The following is an 18,482-nucleotide window of genomic DNA, read 5'->3' as shown; positions in this document are numbered from 1 at the left end:
TATGTCACCATGCCTACATCACATTCCTACGTCACCATGGCTACGTCACCATGCCTACATCACCATGCGTACTTCACCATGCCTACGTCACCATGCCTACGTCACATGCCTATGTCACCATGCCTACATCACATGCCTACGTCAACATGCCTACGTCAACATGCCTACATCACCATGCCTACATCACATGCCTACGTCACCATGCCTACATCACATGCCTACATCACATGCCTACGTCACCATGCCTACGTCAACATGCCTACATCACATGCCTACATCACATGCCTACGTCAACATGCCTACGTCACCATGCCTACGTCACCATGCCTACGTCACCATGCCTACATCACGTGCCTACGTCAACATGCCTACGTCAACATGTCTACATCACATGCCTATGTCACCATGCCTACGTCACCATGCCTACATCACATGCCTACGTCACCATGCCTACATCACATGCCTACATCACATGCCTACGTCACCATGCCTACATCACAGGCCTACGTCAACATGCCTACGTCACCATGCCTACGTCACCATGCCTACGTCACCATGCCTACGTCAACATGCCTACGTCAACATGCCTACAACACATGCCTATGTCACCATGCCTACGTCACCATGCCTACATCACATGCCTACGTCACCATGCCTACGTCACCATGCCTACATCACATGCCTACATCACCATGCCTACGTCACCATGCCTACATCACCATGCCTACATCACATGCCTACTTCACCAGGTTTTAGTCCCTGTCCTTCAGGGGTAGGATGCTTATTTATTTGTCATTTAGGTCATTTGGGAACAGAAGTGAACTTTCAGCTGATCTGTTAAACTGACGTCTGTATTGTCATATTGTTTCTATCCATTGCCCTGAGTGTGACATCACTATGCTAATCACATAAGGCTACACTTGCAGAAACTCTGGAGGATGAAAATATTTATGAGAACAGCAACATTAGAGGCCTATTGCTTATGACAACAAAAAGGTGATTCTGGTCAGTATGATGACAACAATGGACAGAGTAGCTTACTTTGCATGTGTTGATTTCCCCTCATGCACACACCATAGTCTATACCAGACATTCCAATATTACAGCACCAGAGAGCTAATACCATATTGATAATCCAGGAGGGGGAACCCACAAGGGCAATATAAGGAACTTGTTGGAATCCAAATGAAGGAGCCTAGTGCTTACATTTGTGTGTACCAAATAATTCCAGGGGTGAAGATAGGATCCTGCTGGAAAATGGGAGGAACTTACAGACCCCAATACCTGGTGGTCAAACTCAGAAAATAGACTCAAAGTTATTTTGCCATTACAGCAGCCAAATAGTCTTCTTTGCTTTGTGCTATGTTTTGGGTGTGGTCCCAGTGTAAAAAGTGGAGGAACTAAGTTGACATATAGAGTGTACTACTTTTGACCAGGGCCCATGGTCAAATATTGTGCACTAAATCAAATCAAATCAAATTTATTTATATAGCCCTTCGTACATCAGCTGATATCTCAAAGTGCTGTACAGAAACCCAGCCTAAAACCCCAAACAGCAAGCAATGCAGGTGTAGAAGCACGGTGGCTAGGAAAAACTCCCTAGAAAGGCCAAAACCTAGGAAGAAACCTAGAGAGGAACCAGGCTATGTGGGGTGGCCAGTCCTCTTCTGGCTGTGCCGGGTGGAGATTATAACAAAACATGGTCAAGATGTTCAAATGTTCATAGATGACCAGCATGGTCGAATAATAATAAGGCAGAATAGTTGAAACTGGAGCAGCAGCACAGTCAGGTGGACTGGGGACAGCAAGGAGTCATCATGTCAGGTATTCCTGGGGCATGGTCCTAGGGCTCAGGTCCTCCGAGAGAGAGAAAGAAAGAGAGAATTAGAGAGAGCATATGTGGGATGGCCAGTCTTCTTCTGGCTGTGCCGGGTGGAGATTATAACAGAACATGGCCAAGATGTTTAAATGTTCATAAATGACCAGCGTGGTCGAATAATAATAAGGCAGAACAGTTGAAACTGGAGCAGCAGCACAGCCAGGTGGACTGGGGACAGCAAGGAGTCATCATGTCAGGTAGTCCTGGGGCATGGTCCTAGGGCTCAGGTCCTCCGAGAGAGAGAAAGAGAGAAGGAGAGAATTAGAGAACGCACACTTAGATTCACACAGGACACCGAATAGGACAGGAGAAGTACTCCAGATATAACAAACTGACCCTAGCCCCCCGACACATAAACTACTGCAGCATAAATACTGGAGGCTGAGACAGGAGGGGTCAGGAGACACTGTGGCCCACTCCGAGGACACCCCCGGACAGGGCCAAACAGGAAGGATATAACCCCACCCACTTTGCCAAAGCACAGCCCCCACACCACTAGAGGGATATCTTCAACCACCAACTTACCATCCTGAGACAAGGCTGAGTATAGCCCACAAAGACCTCCGCCACGGCACAACCCAAGGGGGGGGCGCCAAACCAGACAGGATGACCACATCAGTGACTCAACCCACTCAGGTGACGCACCCCCTCCAGGGACGGCATGAGAGAGCCCCAGTAAAGCCAGTGACTCAGCCCCTGTAATAGGGTTAGAGGCAGAGAATCCCAGTGGAAAGAGGGGAACCGGCCAGGCAGAGACAGCAAGGGCGGTTCGTTGCTCCAGAGCCTTTCCGTTCACCCTCCCACTCCTGGGCCAGACTACACTCAATCATATGACCCACTAAAGAGATGAATCTTCAGTAGAGACATGCGTCTCTGACATGGGTAGGCAGACCGTTCCATAAAAATGGAGCTCTATAGGAGAAAGCCCTGCCTCCAGCTGTTTGCTTAAAAATTCTAGGGACAATTAGGAGGCCTGCGTCTTGTGACCGTAGCGTACTGAAATCAGCCCTTGCTTTGACAGGAAGCCAGTGTAGAGAGGCTAGCACTGGAGTAATATGATCAAATTTTTTGGTTCTAGTCAGGATTCTAGCAGCCGTATTTAGCACTAACTGAAGTTTATTTAGTGCTTTATCCGGGTAGCCGGAAAGTAGAGCATTGCAGTAGTCTAACCTGGAAGTGACAAAAGCATGGATTAATTTTTCTGCATCATTTTTGGACAGAAAGTTTCTGATTTTTGCAATGTTACGTAGATGGAAAAAAGCTGTCCTTGAAATGGTCTTGATATGTTCTTCAAAAGAGAGATCAGGGTCCAGAGTAACGCCGAGGTCCTTCACAGTTTTATTTGAGACGACTGTACAACCATTAAGATTAATTGTCAGATTCAACAGAACATCTCTTTGTTTCTTGGGACCTAGAACAGACTCAGGACAACTGAGCTTTGAAGGAATACGCAGATTTAAGGAGGAGTCCGTAATTTGCTTTCTAATAATCATAATCTTTTCCTCAAAGAAGTTCATGAATTTATCACTGCTAAAGTGAAAGTCATCCTCTCTTGGGGAATGCTGCTTTTTAGTTAGCTTTGCGACAGTATCAAAAAGGAATTTCGGATTGTTCTTATTTTCCTCAATTAAGTTAGAAAAATAGGATGATCGAGCAGCAGTAAGGGCTCTTCGGTACTGCACAGTACTGTCTTTCCAAGCTAGTCGGAAGACTTCCAGTTTGGTGTGGCGCCATTTCCGTTCCAATTTTCTGGAAGCTTGCTTCAGAGCTCGGGTATTTTCTGTGTACCAGGGAGCTAATTTCTTATGAGAAATGTTTTTAGTTTTTAGGGGTGCAACTGCATCTAGGGTATTGCGCAAGGTTAAGTTGAGTTCCTCAGTTAGGTGGTTAACTGATTTTTGTCCTCTGGCGTCCTTGGGTAGACAGAGGGAATCTGGAAGGACATCAAGGAATCTTTGTGTTGTCTGTGAATTTATAGCACGACTTTTGATGATCCTTGGTTGGGGTCTGAGCTGATTATTTGTTGCAATTGCAAACGTAATAAAATGGTGGTCCGATAGTCCAGGATTATGAGGAAAAACATTAAGATCCACAACATTTATTCCATGGGACAAAACTAGGTCCAGCGTATGACTGTGACAGTGAGGTAATACAGTGCCATTTGGGACACAGGCATGTTTTGTTGGACCTGTGCCTTCTGGCCAATCCATAAGCATATGGGTGTGTGACACAGAATTAGGAATTAGAACATGGGTGTGACATCACAACGTCTATTATAAGGTGCTCAACTACTGATGAAAATAGGAGCTCTGAGGATGATGACGATGTTGGTGTGTTTATGACAACGACAGAGTTAATGACGGACTATGGGTAGGCCGTCATTATAAATAAGAATTTGTTCTTAACTGACTTGTCTAGTTAAAAAAAAGGTTTAATAAAAACCATTTCAAAAATAAAATGAACATTACCATGGTGTCGTTGTATTATTATGGTCGTCATGGTGACCCATGTTCTGTTTGGAGAACAGCTTAACCTGGCTTATCTCCAGATTCCTTCGGGATCTCCGGGAATCCTTGATTGGTGGCACACCCTCACACACGCATGCATGCGCACACACACGCACGAGTGCACACACACACATACTTTGTTTGCGCCTATATGTCCTCACTCACTCTCCTACCTCCCAAACACACACACTGACACCACGTCATAATGATGTCATCAAGGTTTTAAAGAGGGATTACTCTGACATCACTGGGATGGGTGCCAGACTAAACCTATTAGCATAAGCGTGTGTGTGTATGCGTGTGTGTTTGTGTGTGTTTTCCCAGAGATGAGAAAAAAAGAGCATGTCAGTTTGATTGAATGATTGATGTTTTGATTATTCATGATATTTAGCAGGTCTGTCATTAGTCTGTCATTACTGTTGTGTCATCCATCTTGAGACTTTCCATGCCATTAGCTGTGATGTGTCAGAATGGTGTTGAGTTGATATTAGAGTTGACCTGTAAACAGCTTAATGGTGGTCCATGTGCTTCAGCCAGAGACACAAAGACCAGAGAGACAATGATATAGTGAGGCTGTTAGCCTCCATACCTTGTAAGTTGAGGTAAAGCTAGTTTAAATACTGTCCTTAAAATAATTTAGAAAACAACAAGGTGTGTTCAGTGGGCAGCCTACACTCTCTGAGGTACAACAAGGTGTGTTCAGTGGGCAGTCTACACTCTCTGAGGTACAACAAGGTGTGTTCAGTGGGCAGCCTACACTCTCTGAGGTACAACAAGGTGTGTTCAGTGGGCAGCCTACACTCTCTGAGGTACAACAAGGTGTGTTCAGTGGGCAGCCTACACTCTCTGAGGTACAACAAGGTGTGTTCAGTGGGCAGCCTACACTCTCTGAGGTACAACAAGGTGTGTTCAGTGGGCAGCCTACACTCTCTGAGGTACAACAAGGTGTGTTCAGTGGGCAGCCTACACTCTCTGAGGTACAACAAGGTGTGTTCAGTGGGCAGCCTACACTCTCTGAGGTACAACAAGGTGTGTTCAGTGGGCAGCCTACACTCTCTGAGGTACAACAAGGTGTGTTCAGTGGGCAGCCTACACTCTCTGAGGTACAACAAGGTGTGTTCAGTGGGCAGCCTACACTCTCTGAGGTACAACAAGGTGTGTTCAGTGGGCAGCCTACACTCTCTGAGGTACAACAAGGTGTGTTCAGTGGGCAGCCTACACTCTCTGAGGTACAACAAGGTGTGTTCAGTGGGCAGCCTACACTCTCTGAGGTACAACAAGGTGTGTTCAGTGGGCAGCCTACACTCTCTGAGGTACAACAAGGTGTGTTCAGTGGGCAGCCTACACTCTCTGAGGTACAACAAGGTGTGTTCAGTGGGCAGCCTACACTCTCTGAGGTACAACAAGGTGTGTTCAGTGGGCAGCCTACACTCTGAGAAATCAGTAACATAAAGGGATCAGTAAGGTACCAGCGGGAGAAGAGAAAAGCAGCATTGGTAGCCTACCGATTACCAAATCCCAGTGCCACAGAAAATAAAGCTTTTTAAAGTGATGTAACATGGAGAAAAGGTCAGTTTTCTACACACAACATCCCTGTTGGGATCTTCAGGCCTGTGTGAAAACGGAGCATAGAGAACACCTGGGCTCAAATCAGTCCAATAGTGTCCCCTATGCAAAGTCATGCATTCAGGCATGATCAATGACACACACACACACACACACACACACACACACACACACACACACACACAGAGCCTTATCCCCTGGTGTGTTACGCTTGTCCCGTTATCTGAAGTGTGGGGAAACGTTTTGACTTGTGATCCTCTCTGCTTTGTGAGCCAGCTCCTCACTGAGACCTCCAACTTAATGGCAGGTAGAATAGTCATGAACAGTCCACGGCTGTTGTGACCCTTCAAGTGATGGTGCTTTTCACACATTGTTCTCTTCATGAGACTTGTTTAACTTAAGGTACAGCTTCAGAAAAGAGTGATTTTGTCCATTTATATCAGATTATATCAATAGATTTATATCAGTTGAACGTCTTGTAGATATAGACTTATTGAATGTTATGAATTGTTCCATGAGGCATACGTGAATAGGTATGTTCCATTCTCATTCATTCTGATCTTGTACATTCCTTATATGGCATGTCATCTTCTGCAGCTTTCTCCACAATAATGCTCGTTGGGTAAGCTCGGTGGTTGTACCCATTCATTTTCCCATTAAATTAGTGATTATTAAACCTGTGGCTGTCTCCTAGCAACTGAGGCCTGATTGGTTATCAGGACCTACATGCCCTTCTGAATTCTGTCGTTCTGCAACCATGGAAACCAGTTTACAAACATGAATCTGGGAGGAGAACTTAAAGATAAAGAGGACCTGATCACCGCCACAATGCAAATGGTACACCGACACAGACAATGGCCCACCGCACTAGAGAGGATTTGTAGTCCAGTACTTTAGGTTCCCTCAAAAATGTTTTGACCTATGGGAGTTTTTAGTCACTTGGAAAACATACCATAACGTTTCCATTTGAGATATGTAAGGATTTCTTTGAATGTCTTCCTCTCTTTATCTCTCGTTTTCTAGAGATGGTATTTTGGAGACTAGAAAGTGAGCTATGTTACACAGCACTGAAGTGGGTTGTGAACTGATTATACATGTGAAGCAGGCATCCAATCAAAGCTATATTTTTAACCCAGCGGCCATCTCTAGGGTGGAGGGGCAAAGGGGGTGATCTCTCTCCCTCTCCCTCTCCCTCTCCACACCACTTATGAGACAGTATGAGAAGTGAATGTATCCCCAAGGCTCACCCCTCTTCACCCCTCACCCAGGACAGGTAACCCACTCTATGATAGCCCTCAGAATAAACGCCCATGCTTGAACTGCTGCTTCTCATTTCACATCCACCCTTTGAACCTGAGCTGAAATCTCAGTTGAATGGTTTTAAAATGCAAAATAAGATACACACTTCAGTTTTGAAGATAACAACTTGAGTCCTGTGAGTCTGCTATCAGCAATATGCTACATTGGTCGGAAATAAGGGAACATCAACAACAGTGGTTTCACTCACCAATGGCTTTTGCTTGAGACCACAGTTGGGATAGATGGTAAGTTATTAGATTTCCTTTCAGTAGAAGCTGGTCTTTATTTGAGCCTGCTTTGTCGGTATAGGTTGGACAGTAACATTGCAGTAAAGCCCTGTTGGTTGGGTTCCTGGTGGGGCCTAGCGAGGGGTGTAGGGACACAGGACGTGTGAATGAGTCATTGAGGAGCAGAGATGGAGAGAGGCCCCTGTGACATAAAGTACTATTCACCCCCTAATGAGGGGAACTTGCACCCTCCCTCTTCTTTTCTCACACTCTTGGTCTCCCTCTTCAACTCACTCACTCCCCTTCACTCTCTCTCTCCCTGTTGCTCCTTCACAGGTGATAGTGGGTTGTTTTTAAGCTCCTAACGAAGTCTGTGACCCTACACTGTCAAGTAGATCTGTAGCACTCTGTGCCTCGTAAGCCAATCACAATGACGTCATGTCCAATTAGCTGTCCACTGTCTCTCTAATATTAGCAGACACTTTTATCCAAAGAGACTTACAGTAAGGCACGCATACATTTCCGCATTGGGTGGGCCTATCAGGAGTCGAACCCACAATATTGGTGTTGCAAGTGCCATGCTCTACCAACTGTGCCACACAGGACCATTTCTCTGATAGCAGGTTCAGTTGGCCGTTTGCCCCATGGAGACCTTGTGACAACAGTCTAACGCCATTCCTGGGTGCTCATTTCACAATGCTGGAGTCAGTGATCGTGTGTGGCGGATTTGGCAGCCAGGTGTGTGCTGAGTCCATGTCTGGGTGTGTCTGGGTGTGTTTACACATGCACAGTTTTGCATCTGTCTTTGTATCTGTGCCTTTAAAATCACCAAGGAGCAGTTGTCACCTGCTCTGTGAAGCCATGGCAGACAAACGCAGGTGTGTGTCTGAGAACGTGTGGTGTTCAGCCTTGACTGTCCTACTTCTTAGAAGAGACTGCCCACTGTTGGCCATAGAAGGCATGCTCATTACAAACCCAAATTAGCCTGGCAACAATTCACCTACATATGGTCAAATATTGGTTGAAGCATCAATGCCATTGCTTGCAGCCATAACAAACGTCAAGTTCTCCTAGCTATTGATTGAGATTATGGGAAGGATTTGGAGTGGAAAGGTAGTCTAACTGAAAAAGGATGCATATAACTGAAACAGAAGAAGAGAAGACAAAAGGATCAAACCCTTACCGGAGATTGCATTCGGTGGATGGACATATCATCGAACGAAGAGAGAAGTCATTTGGGACTCAAAAGGATGTGACCTGACGTTAACCAAAGAAGTAGACGAGTGGGTGCTCACCATGAATCAGATTGAACCAGTTGAAGGTGAAGAATTAATAGGTGAAATAATGAGAACAAGATTGGCTGAAGGGAGTAGTTCCTCAGTCATTCAGAATTGGTCTTACGCCAATACCTAAACAGGAAGAGCCTGTGGTAGCTAGAAAGCGTCAGAACCAGGAGGGTTCTTTATTGACATTTTGAACTTTTTGACTAACTCTAATGACCTACCTCAAGATAAGAACATTGCAAAGATGACAGACAGACATACCAGACTCTGAACCACTCAAGGACACCACATGAAAAGAATAGTGAAGAATGAGTGGTACGAATGGGCTAAGTATACAGCAGAAATAAACATAGAATGGACAATTGTATTTTGTGTAGAAAATCACCTTTGTCTGATCTTTTGATAGTACCTGAACCTGCATCATTTGAAGAATGTGTTAAATGTAAAATGTTCAATATTCAGAGAAAATACTACATTCCCTTGTGTGACATAGAATGTAGGATTGCTCGAGGGAGCACTAGAGGCAGAACCATGTTAAACGAGATTGGATTAGGAGACAAGGATTGTGCTGCCTATGACATTAAAACTGAATTAAATGGACCTCAATTAGACAGAAGTATTGCGGATAGTTTCTGGATGTGTGGGAATGACAAACTGTTGAATGTACTGCCAGATGGATGGACGGGTCTTTGTACCTTAGTTAGAGCAATTCAACAGGTAGTCATCATGGGGTGATTTAATAATGGTTATGTTAACTCTAGAGTTAAGAGGGCGTATGAGAAAGACACTGAGGTATACTTTGATGCAATTGGACAGCCTAGAGGGGTACCTCGGGAGTTCAAGGCAAGAGATGAAGTTAAATCTGGATTTGAATCTATATTTTTGTGGATAACACCAAATAAGAATTTAGAGTGGATTAATTACATATACTATAACCAACAGAGATTCATTAACTATATTGACTCGGCTTTAACGGCGTTGGGGGAATAGGTACAGGATACCAGTAAAATGTCTTGCCAAAATAGACAGGCTCTCAATTGGCTTTTTGCAGAGAAGGGTGGAGTTTGTTATCTGTCTTTGTATCTGTGCCTTTAAAATCACCAAGGAGCAGTTGTCACCTGCTCTGTGAAGCCATGGCAGACAAACGCAGGTGTGTGTCTGAGAACGTGTGGTGTTCAGCCTTGACTGTCCTACTTCTAAAATGCTAGGAAGAGACTGCCCACTGTTGGCCATAGAAGGCATGCTCATTACAAACCCAAATTAGCCTGGCAACAATTCACCTACATATGTTTTATTTTTTAATTATTTTTTATTTTTTATTTAAAAATATTTTTTTTGTTTTGTCAAATTGTCAAACATTTGAGCAATTAGCTAAAATGATAGGTGGTGTTATGTTTCTTGTGGTGATGCTGGTGATGTTTTTGATAAGACTATTGCAATAACAATATAATGGTGAATTACAGTAAATGCAATCCAATTGAATTTAGCTTCATACCCTCTCAACCAGTACATTAGCCTGAAATTCAAAGTCCCTGTATGGGGCACTGCTGCCCCCTAGCTTTGGAAGATGGGTATCACAGCTCTTATGGGTAGGCTATCACAGCACTGAGTGAGTGGGTGAGTGAGTTCGATTAAGTGCACCGGGCTATGGCCCATGACGTGAACATGCAAAAGCGGTGAGGGAGGAGCGCCCTTCTCAAATGGAACAGTACTCAGCGACCCTCTGCAGTGTTGGGGAGTAGAGAATTTATTTGTAATTTAACCACATTTTGCAGTAGCTTGGTGGAAGTTGAACTAAATTCCCTATCTGGCCCTCGTACCATCACGGTCACCTAATCATCCCCAGCTTACAATTGGCTCATTCATCCCCCATCCACTCTCTGTAACTATTCCCCAGGTCATTTCTGTAAATGAGATTGTGTTCTCAGTCAATTTACCTGGTAAAATAAGGGTTAAATTAAATCAAATCAAAAATTATTGGTAGTGTTTTCAGTAGTTACAGTTGAAGTCGGAAGTTTACACACACCTTAGCCAACTACATTTAAACTCAGTTTTTCACAATTCCTGACATATAATCTGAGTAAAAACTCCCTTTTTTAGGTCAGTTAGGTTCACCACTTTATTTTAAGAATGTGAAATGTCAGAATAATAGTAGAGAGAATGATTTATTTCAGCTTTTATTTCTTTCATCACATTCCCAGTGGGTCAGAAATGTACATACACTCAATTAGTATTTGGTAGCATTGCCTTTAAATTGTTTAACTTGGGTCAAATGTTTCGGGTAACCTTCCAGAAGCTTCCCACAATAAATTGGGTGAATTTTGGCCCATTCCTCCTGACAGAGCTGGTGTAGTTGAGTCAGGTTTGTAGGCCTCCTTGCTCGCACAACATTTTTCAGTTCTACCCACACATTTTCAATGGGATTAAGGTCAGGGCTTTGTGATGGCCACTCCAATACCTTGAATTTGTTTCCCTTAAGCCATTTTGCCACAACTTTGGAAGTATGCTTGGGGTCATTGTTAATTTGGAAGACCCATTCGCGACCATGCTTTAACTTCCTGACTGATGTCTTGAGATGTTGCTTCAATATATCCACATAATTTTCCTACCTCATGATGCCATCTATTTTGTGAAGTGCACCTGTCCCTCCTGCATCAAAGCACCCCGACAACATGATGCTGCCACCCCCGTGCTTTACGGTTGGGATGGTGTTGTTCGGCTTGCAAGCCTCCCCCTTTTTCCTCCAAACATAACGATGGTCATTGTGGCCAAACAGTTCTATTATTGTTTCATCAGACCAGAGGACATTTCTCCAGAAAGTATGATCTTTGTCCCCATGTGCAGTTGCAAACCATAGTCTGTTTTTTTAATGGTGGTTTTGGAGCAGTGGCTTCTTCCTTGCTGAGTGGCCTTTCAGGTTATGTCGATATAGGACTCGTTTTACTGTGGATATAGATACTTTTGTACCTATTTCCTCCAGCATCTTCACAGGGTCCTTTGCTGTTGTTCTGGAATTGTTATGCACTTTTCGCACCAAAGTACGTTCATCTCTAGGAGACAGAACGCGTCTCCTTCCTGAGCGGTATGACGGCTGTGAGTCCCATGGTGTTTATACTTGCTTCCTATTGTTTGTACAGATGAACGTGGTACCTTCAATGTTTGGAAATTGCTCCCAAGGATGAATTTGGGAGCAATTTTTTTTCTACAAAAAAAATTCTGAGGTCTTGGCTGATTTCTTTTGATTTTCCCATGATGTCAAGCAAAGAGGCACTGAGTTTGAAGGTAGACCTTGAAATACATCCACAGGTACACCTCCAATTGACTCAAAATGTCAGTTAGCCTGTCAGAACCTTCTAAAGCCTTGACACCATTTTCTGGAATTTTCCAAAATGATTTTTTTTTAAAGGCACAGTCAACTTAGTGTATGTAAACTTCTGACCCACTGGAATTGTGATACAGTGAATTATAAGTGAAATGACTTGTGTCATGCACAAAGTAGATGTCTTAACCCACTTGCCAAAACTATAGTTTGTTAACAAGAAAATTCTGGAGTGGTTGAAAAACAAGTTTTAATAAAACCTACCTAAGTGTGTGTAAACTTCCGACTTCAACTGCAATTACTTGTTTGCCATGTAGCGATATAACTAACTACTGGAACGACACACTACTTTTCTTTGCAAAAATGTAATTAAATATGAGTGAAGTAGGCAAGAATTTCCTTTAATTTTAGTCATCAGACCTGCCTCTTTACATAGTTTTTGTGTTTAATAGACTAAATTACACATTATGTTAACATCTGACTCCAGAGTGATCTGTTCTTGCAATTTGTAGTCTGACATTTCAGATTAAGATATGATAATTCTTCACAAAGTATTTTGGATGTAGTGAACTACTTTTTCAAAATAACTTTAGAAAACTATATTTTAGTGTAACTTAACTTCTTCCAGTGTGAAGTAATTATTAGCTTGGTAAACTATATTTTCAGAGTAGCTTCTCCAACATTGCTGCTCAGTCATGTTGTCAACAAGGTTCCAAAACGAATGCAATCAATGCTAACCCGGTTCACCCGGTGCAGGCCCAGGGCATTTATCGAATCCCCTCAGTCAGTGAGTGAGTGAGTGAGTGAGTGATTAATTGAGAGAGTGAGTATTATCTTCTTAGCTGTTTCAGATGGACTTAGAGACAGACAGTAATAGTGTCTCTCTTAGAGACTTAGACTTAGAGACAGACCGTAATAGCACTGCTGTCTAAAGTAACTGGCATATAAAGTATCAGCCAATAGCTGTGTACCCGCCCCTCTGCACAATCATTCAGTCTCTCTCTCTCTCACCTTATCTCATGCTTCTCCCTCCACCTCTCCTTCCTCTCTCTCATCTCGTAGAGGGTGATGTCCAGTGGAGCTCTCTAGAAGGAGTGTCCTCCCTGGCGCTTGTGTGTGTGTGTGTGAGTGAGTGTGTGTGTGTGTCTCTACCGTGTGTGTGTGTGTCTGCTGTAAGGGAGTGTTCCCTTGCACGTATGTGTATGAGTGTTTGTCTCAGCTGTGAGTGTGGAGGTGCAGTAAGATGAGTCTGCCAGCGAACGCAGAGTCTCTTGAGAGGATAGCACGCTACCGCCATGCCTGCTCCAGTGGCTCTCCATACGCCACCAACAAGCCCATCGACATCAAAGCCAGGAGGAGAGGGTAACTGTGGGCACTGGGGATAGGGGAGGGAGGGTAGGCTATTGTGACTCTGTATTTATTATTAATCAACCAATATGTCATGTTTCTGTTTAGTTATTATTCCAAGGCTAGATGTCCAGTGGTGCTCTCTAGAAGGGGTGCAGTTTTGTCCCAGAGAAAACTGTGTTGAGATGGACTAGAATGGGATTGTTGCTGTGATTCTTGGACTGTCATAGTTATTTTTCAACTGCTCCCCCTCACAAAGCTTTCTGTTTTGTGAGAGATCGTCAGTGGAAGAGGAGCAGACAGGGGAAGTTGAACATGTCATAGAGCTCTATTAGCCAACTGGATTGATCAATAATAGTTCTTTAAAGCCCTTCCTCATTTTGTGTGTGTGAATGCTCTCGTGTGTATGTGTTTATGTGGATGTGTGTATGCCTGTGTGTATGTTTGCTCACTCATCTAAGCCCTACCTGGCCTACCGGTGATAAATAGCTCCACCGGGGCAACCCTAACAAACAGATCAGCGTTCACATTGAAGTGCGCCAGTGTTATGTAAAATGTCGTTGCTCCGTTTCTCAGCCGCTGGGCTATTTTGATCACTACTTTGTTGCTGAGAATTTCTCTGCACCGCAGGAAATATTCATGCAAATTAGCTTTGTGATTTACATACATTCACTGAAAACCCACACTAACACAGTTATATACATTTATTGTACAGTGGCTTCAGAAAGTATTCACGCCCCTTGACTTTACCAAAATGTTGTTGTGTTACAAAGTGGGATTTAAATGGATTTTTTAAAATTTTATTGTGAACGATCTACACAAAATACTCTAATGTCAAAGTTAAAAAAAAACATATGTACAGTGCCTTGCGAAAGTATTCGGCCCCCTTGAACTTTGCGACCTTTTGCCACATTTCAGGCTTCAAACATAAAGATATAAAACTGTATTTTTTTGTGAAGAATCAACAACAAGTGGGACACAATCATGAAGTGGAACGACATTTATTCGATATTTCAAACTTTTTTAACAAATCAAAAACTGAAAAATTGGGCGTGCAAAATTATTCAGCCCCCTTAAGTTAATACTTTGTAGCGCCACCTTTTGCTGCGATTACAGCTGTAAGTCGCTTGGGGTATGTCTCTATCAGTTTTGCACATCGAGAGACTGAAATTTTTTCCCATTCCTCCTTGCAAAACAGCTCAAGCTCAGTGAGGTTGGATGGAGAGCATTTGTGAACAGCAGTTTTCAGTTCTTTCCACAGATTCTCGATTGGATTCAGGTCTGGACTTTGACTTGGCCATTCTAACACCTGGATATGTTTATTTTTGAACCATTCCCTTGTAGATTTTGCTTTATGTTTTGGATCATTGTCTTGTTGGAAGACAAATCTGGTGGGGATGGTGTGTTCAGCTGTGTTGCGTTTACGCCAAACATAACGTTTTGCATTGTTGCCAAAAAGTTCAATTTTGGTTTCATCTGAACAGAGCACCTTCTTCCACATGTGTGGTGTGTCTCCCAGGTGGCTTGTGGCAAACTTTAAACTACACTTTTTATGGATATCTTTAAGAAATGGTTTTCTTGCCACTCTTCCATAAAGGCCAGATTTGTACAATATACGACTGATTGTTGTCCTATGGACAGAGTCTCCCACCTCAGCTGTAGATCTCTGCAGTTCATCCAGAGTGATCATGGGCCTCTTGGCTGCATCTCTGATCAGTCTTCTCCTTGTATGAGCTGAAAGTTTAGAGGGACGGCCAGGTCTTGGTAGATTTGCAGTGGTCTGATACTCCTTCCATTTCAATATTATCGCTTGCACAGTGCTCCTTGGGGTGTTTAAAGCTAGGGAAATCTTTTTGTATCCAAATCCGGCTTTAAACTTCTTCACAACAGTATCTCGGACCTGCCTGGTGTGTTCCTTGTTCTTCATGATGCTCTCTGCGCTTTTAACGGACCTCTGAGACTATCACAGTGCAGGTGCATTTATACGGAGACTTGATTACACACAGGTGGATTGTATTTATCATCATTAGTCATTTAGGTCAACATTGGATCATTCAGAGATCCTCACTAAACTTCTGGAGAGAGTTTGCTGCACTGAAAGTAAAGGGGCTGAATAATTTTGCACGCCCAATTTTTCAGTTTTTGATTTGTTAAAAAAGTTTGAAATATCCAATAAATGTCGTTCCACTTCATGATTGTGTCCCACTTGTTGTTGATTCTTCACAAAAAAATACAGTTTTATATCTTTATGTTTGAAGCCTTAAATGTGGCAAAAGGTCGCAAAGTTCAAGGGGGCCGAATACTTTCGCAAGGCACTGTATATGCTGAAAGGTGCATTTTTCTCTCAGTGTCTGTTGGATAGTAGACTGAACTAAGTTTTCTTTAGAATTTTGCCTGTAGTTAGCTCTATTCCCTTCATTTTTATCCTTAAAAGCTCCCTAGAACTTACCGATGACAAGCATACACACAACAGCCACCACCATGCTTGAAAATACGAAGGGTGGTGCTTACTGATGCGTTATGTTGGATTTGCCCCAAACATAACACTTTGTATTCAGGACAAAAAGTTAATTTCTTTGCCACATTTTTTGCATTATTACTTTAGTGCCTTACTGCAAACAGGATGCATGTTTTGGAATATTTTTATTCTGTACATGTCACACCCTGACCATAGTTTGCTTTGTATGTTTCTATGTTTTGGTTGGTCATGGTGTGATCTGAGTTTGCATTCTATGTTGGATGTATTGTTTGTCTATTTCTATGTCTGGCCTGATATGGTTCTCAATCAGAGGCAGGTGTTAGTCATTGTCTCTGATTGGGAACCATATTTAGGTAGCCTGTTTGGTGTTGGGTTTGGTGGGTGATTGTTTCCTGTCTCTGTGTTTGCACCAGATAGGGCTGTTTAGGTTTTTGCACGTTTATTGTTTTTGTTAGTTTATTCATGTATAGTGTCTTTATAAATTAAACATGAATAACCACCACGCTGCATTTTGGTCCGCCTCTCCTTCACCAGAAGAAAACCGTTACAGTACATGATTTCTTTATTTCACTCTGTCATTTATGTTAGTATTGTGGAGTAACTACAATGTTGATCCATCCTCAGTCATCTCCCATCACAGCCACTCATCTGCAACTGTTTTAAAGTCACCATTGGGTTCATGGTGAAATCCCTGAGTGGTTTCCTTCCTCACCGGCATCTGTGTTAGGAAGTATCTTTGTAGGGACTGGGTGTATTGATACACCATCCAAAGTGTAATTAATAACTGCACCAGGCTCATGGGGAAATTCAATGTCTGCTTTCTTTTTTCTTTTGATATTTTCTTTTGTTCCCCTTTGAGAACCATTGGAAAACCTCTCATGTCTTTTCGGTTGAATCTGTGCTTGAAATGTACTGCTCGACTGAGGGACTGTCATTTTATATGTGGGGTACAGAGATGGGGAAGTAATTCAAAAAGCATGTGTAACACTATTATTGCACACAGAGTGAGTCCATGCAATAAATTATGTGACTTATTTAGCACAATTATATTCCTGAATTTATGTAGGCTTACCATAAGAAAAGGGTTGAATACTTACTGACTCAAGACATTTCAGCTTTTCATTTTTACTTAATTTGTAAACATTCCCAATAACATAATTCCACTTTGACATTATGAGGTATTTTAAATGCAAGAAAATGTTGAAAACGTTAAGGGGTGTGAACTTTCTGAAGGCACTGTAGCCTATTTTTGGCCAGTTAATAGTCTAACCACTGATCAAACAACATTATGGACTAAACTTTCAAATCCTGTTGCCGTAGGATTATTTTGTGACAATATACTGTAGGTCAAATTAAGATCCTGCATCTGTGGCTTTGGTTTTTATAAGGGATTAGTTCTGGTGTTTGGTCTGTATAAATCCAATGTTGCGCAGGTGTTGGTCAATATCTGCAGTAGACTTTGAAGTGTGTGTGTAGATGCAGCAACATGTTTACTGTTAGAGAGATTGGTGCTATTAGAAGTATGAAAGGTGACAAATAAGGGAATGGGAGAGCTCCATCAAATCCTGCACTGTACTCCATGTTCTGGGAGACGGCTCCATTCAGTTGATTATTCAGCTTATTGGTTGTTCTAACGCTCACAGCCAAGGCACTTTCCTCCCATTAGTGCTAATTCTGCAGGGTCTGTCTGTCTCTCCAAGTAATCATACTAATCAGGTGTGTGCTTTATGATTATCAAAGCAGGTTATTTCTGTATTTGTGTGTGTGTGTGTCTGCTCGTACGTAAGCATGTGTGTGTGTGTGTGTGTGAATGACGTGCGTGCATGTGTGTCTGTGTGTATAATGTGGTGTGTGAGTCTTGGCGCCATAACCAAGTCATGAGGTAAAGGTCAGAATGTTATTCTAGACATATAGATATGGGTGGAACTTGACCTGTGGATTGAGTGTGCTGACCGTCTGTCCTCTGCAGCCTCACTTCAACCTATTGATAACAAGTTCAAATCAAATCAAATGGTATTCGTCGTATTGTATTTGGCGCATTTGACGAATACCATTTGATTTGATTTGAACTTGTTATCAATAGGTTGAAGTGAGGCTGCAGAGGACAGACGGTCAGCACACTCAATCCACAGGTCAAGTTCCACCCATATCTATATGTCTAGAATAACATTACCGTGCAATGCTTACTTACAAACCCCTAACCAACAATGCTGTTTAAAAAATACAAATAGGAACAAGAAATAAAAGGAACAAGTAATTACAGAGCAGCAGTAAAATAACAATAGCGATACTATTTACAGAGGGTACCGGTACAGAGTCAATGTGCGGAGGCACCAGTTGGTCGAGGTAATTGAGGTAATATGCACATGTAGATAGAGTTATTAAAGTGACTATGCATAGATGATAACAGAAAGTAGCAACGTTGCACTGATAGTAGAGTGAATAAGGTCATATGCATCATGAACTCATTTTACAAAGGCCTATTTAACAAAATCAATTCAACCAAGTAACTTTGGAATATTCCTATTCTTAGCTTGGTCTATTCTTGCCTTATTGCTAGGCCAACTTCAGGTTAA

The 18,482-nt window shown here is 42.7% G+C and overlaps 1 protein-coding gene across 2 annotated transcripts in view; it reads left to right on the top strand.

Moving 5' to 3' along the window:
* LOC139410736 (3',5'-cyclic-AMP phosphodiesterase 4D-like) overlaps positions 1-18,482 on the top strand; it is an 86,069-nt gene that overhangs the window by 13,385 nt on the left and 54,202 nt on the right. The window contains exon 1 of one of the 2 annotated variants that reach the window (XM_071156181.1): positions 13,218-13,442. The exons of the other annotated variant lie outside the window; for it this stretch is intronic. Within the exon in view, the coding sequence (XP_071012282.1) occupies positions 13,324-13,442 (119 nt within the window). The 5' untranslated portion in view covers positions 13,218-13,323. Of the gene's footprint in view, positions 1-13,217; positions 13,443-18,482 lie in introns of those variants that run through there. 2 annotated transcript variants of the gene reach the window in all.

The sequence above is a fragment of the Oncorhynchus clarkii genome, chromosome 6 (assembly GCF_045791955.1).
Source record: "Oncorhynchus clarkii lewisi isolate Uvic-CL-2024 chromosome 6, UVic_Ocla_1.0, whole genome shotgun sequence".
Classification (NCBI taxonomy): domain Eukaryota; kingdom Metazoa; phylum Chordata; class Actinopteri; order Salmoniformes; family Salmonidae; genus Oncorhynchus; species Oncorhynchus clarkii.
Note: the sequence above shows the minus strand (reverse complement) of the source record. Positions and strands in the feature narration are given on the sequence as shown.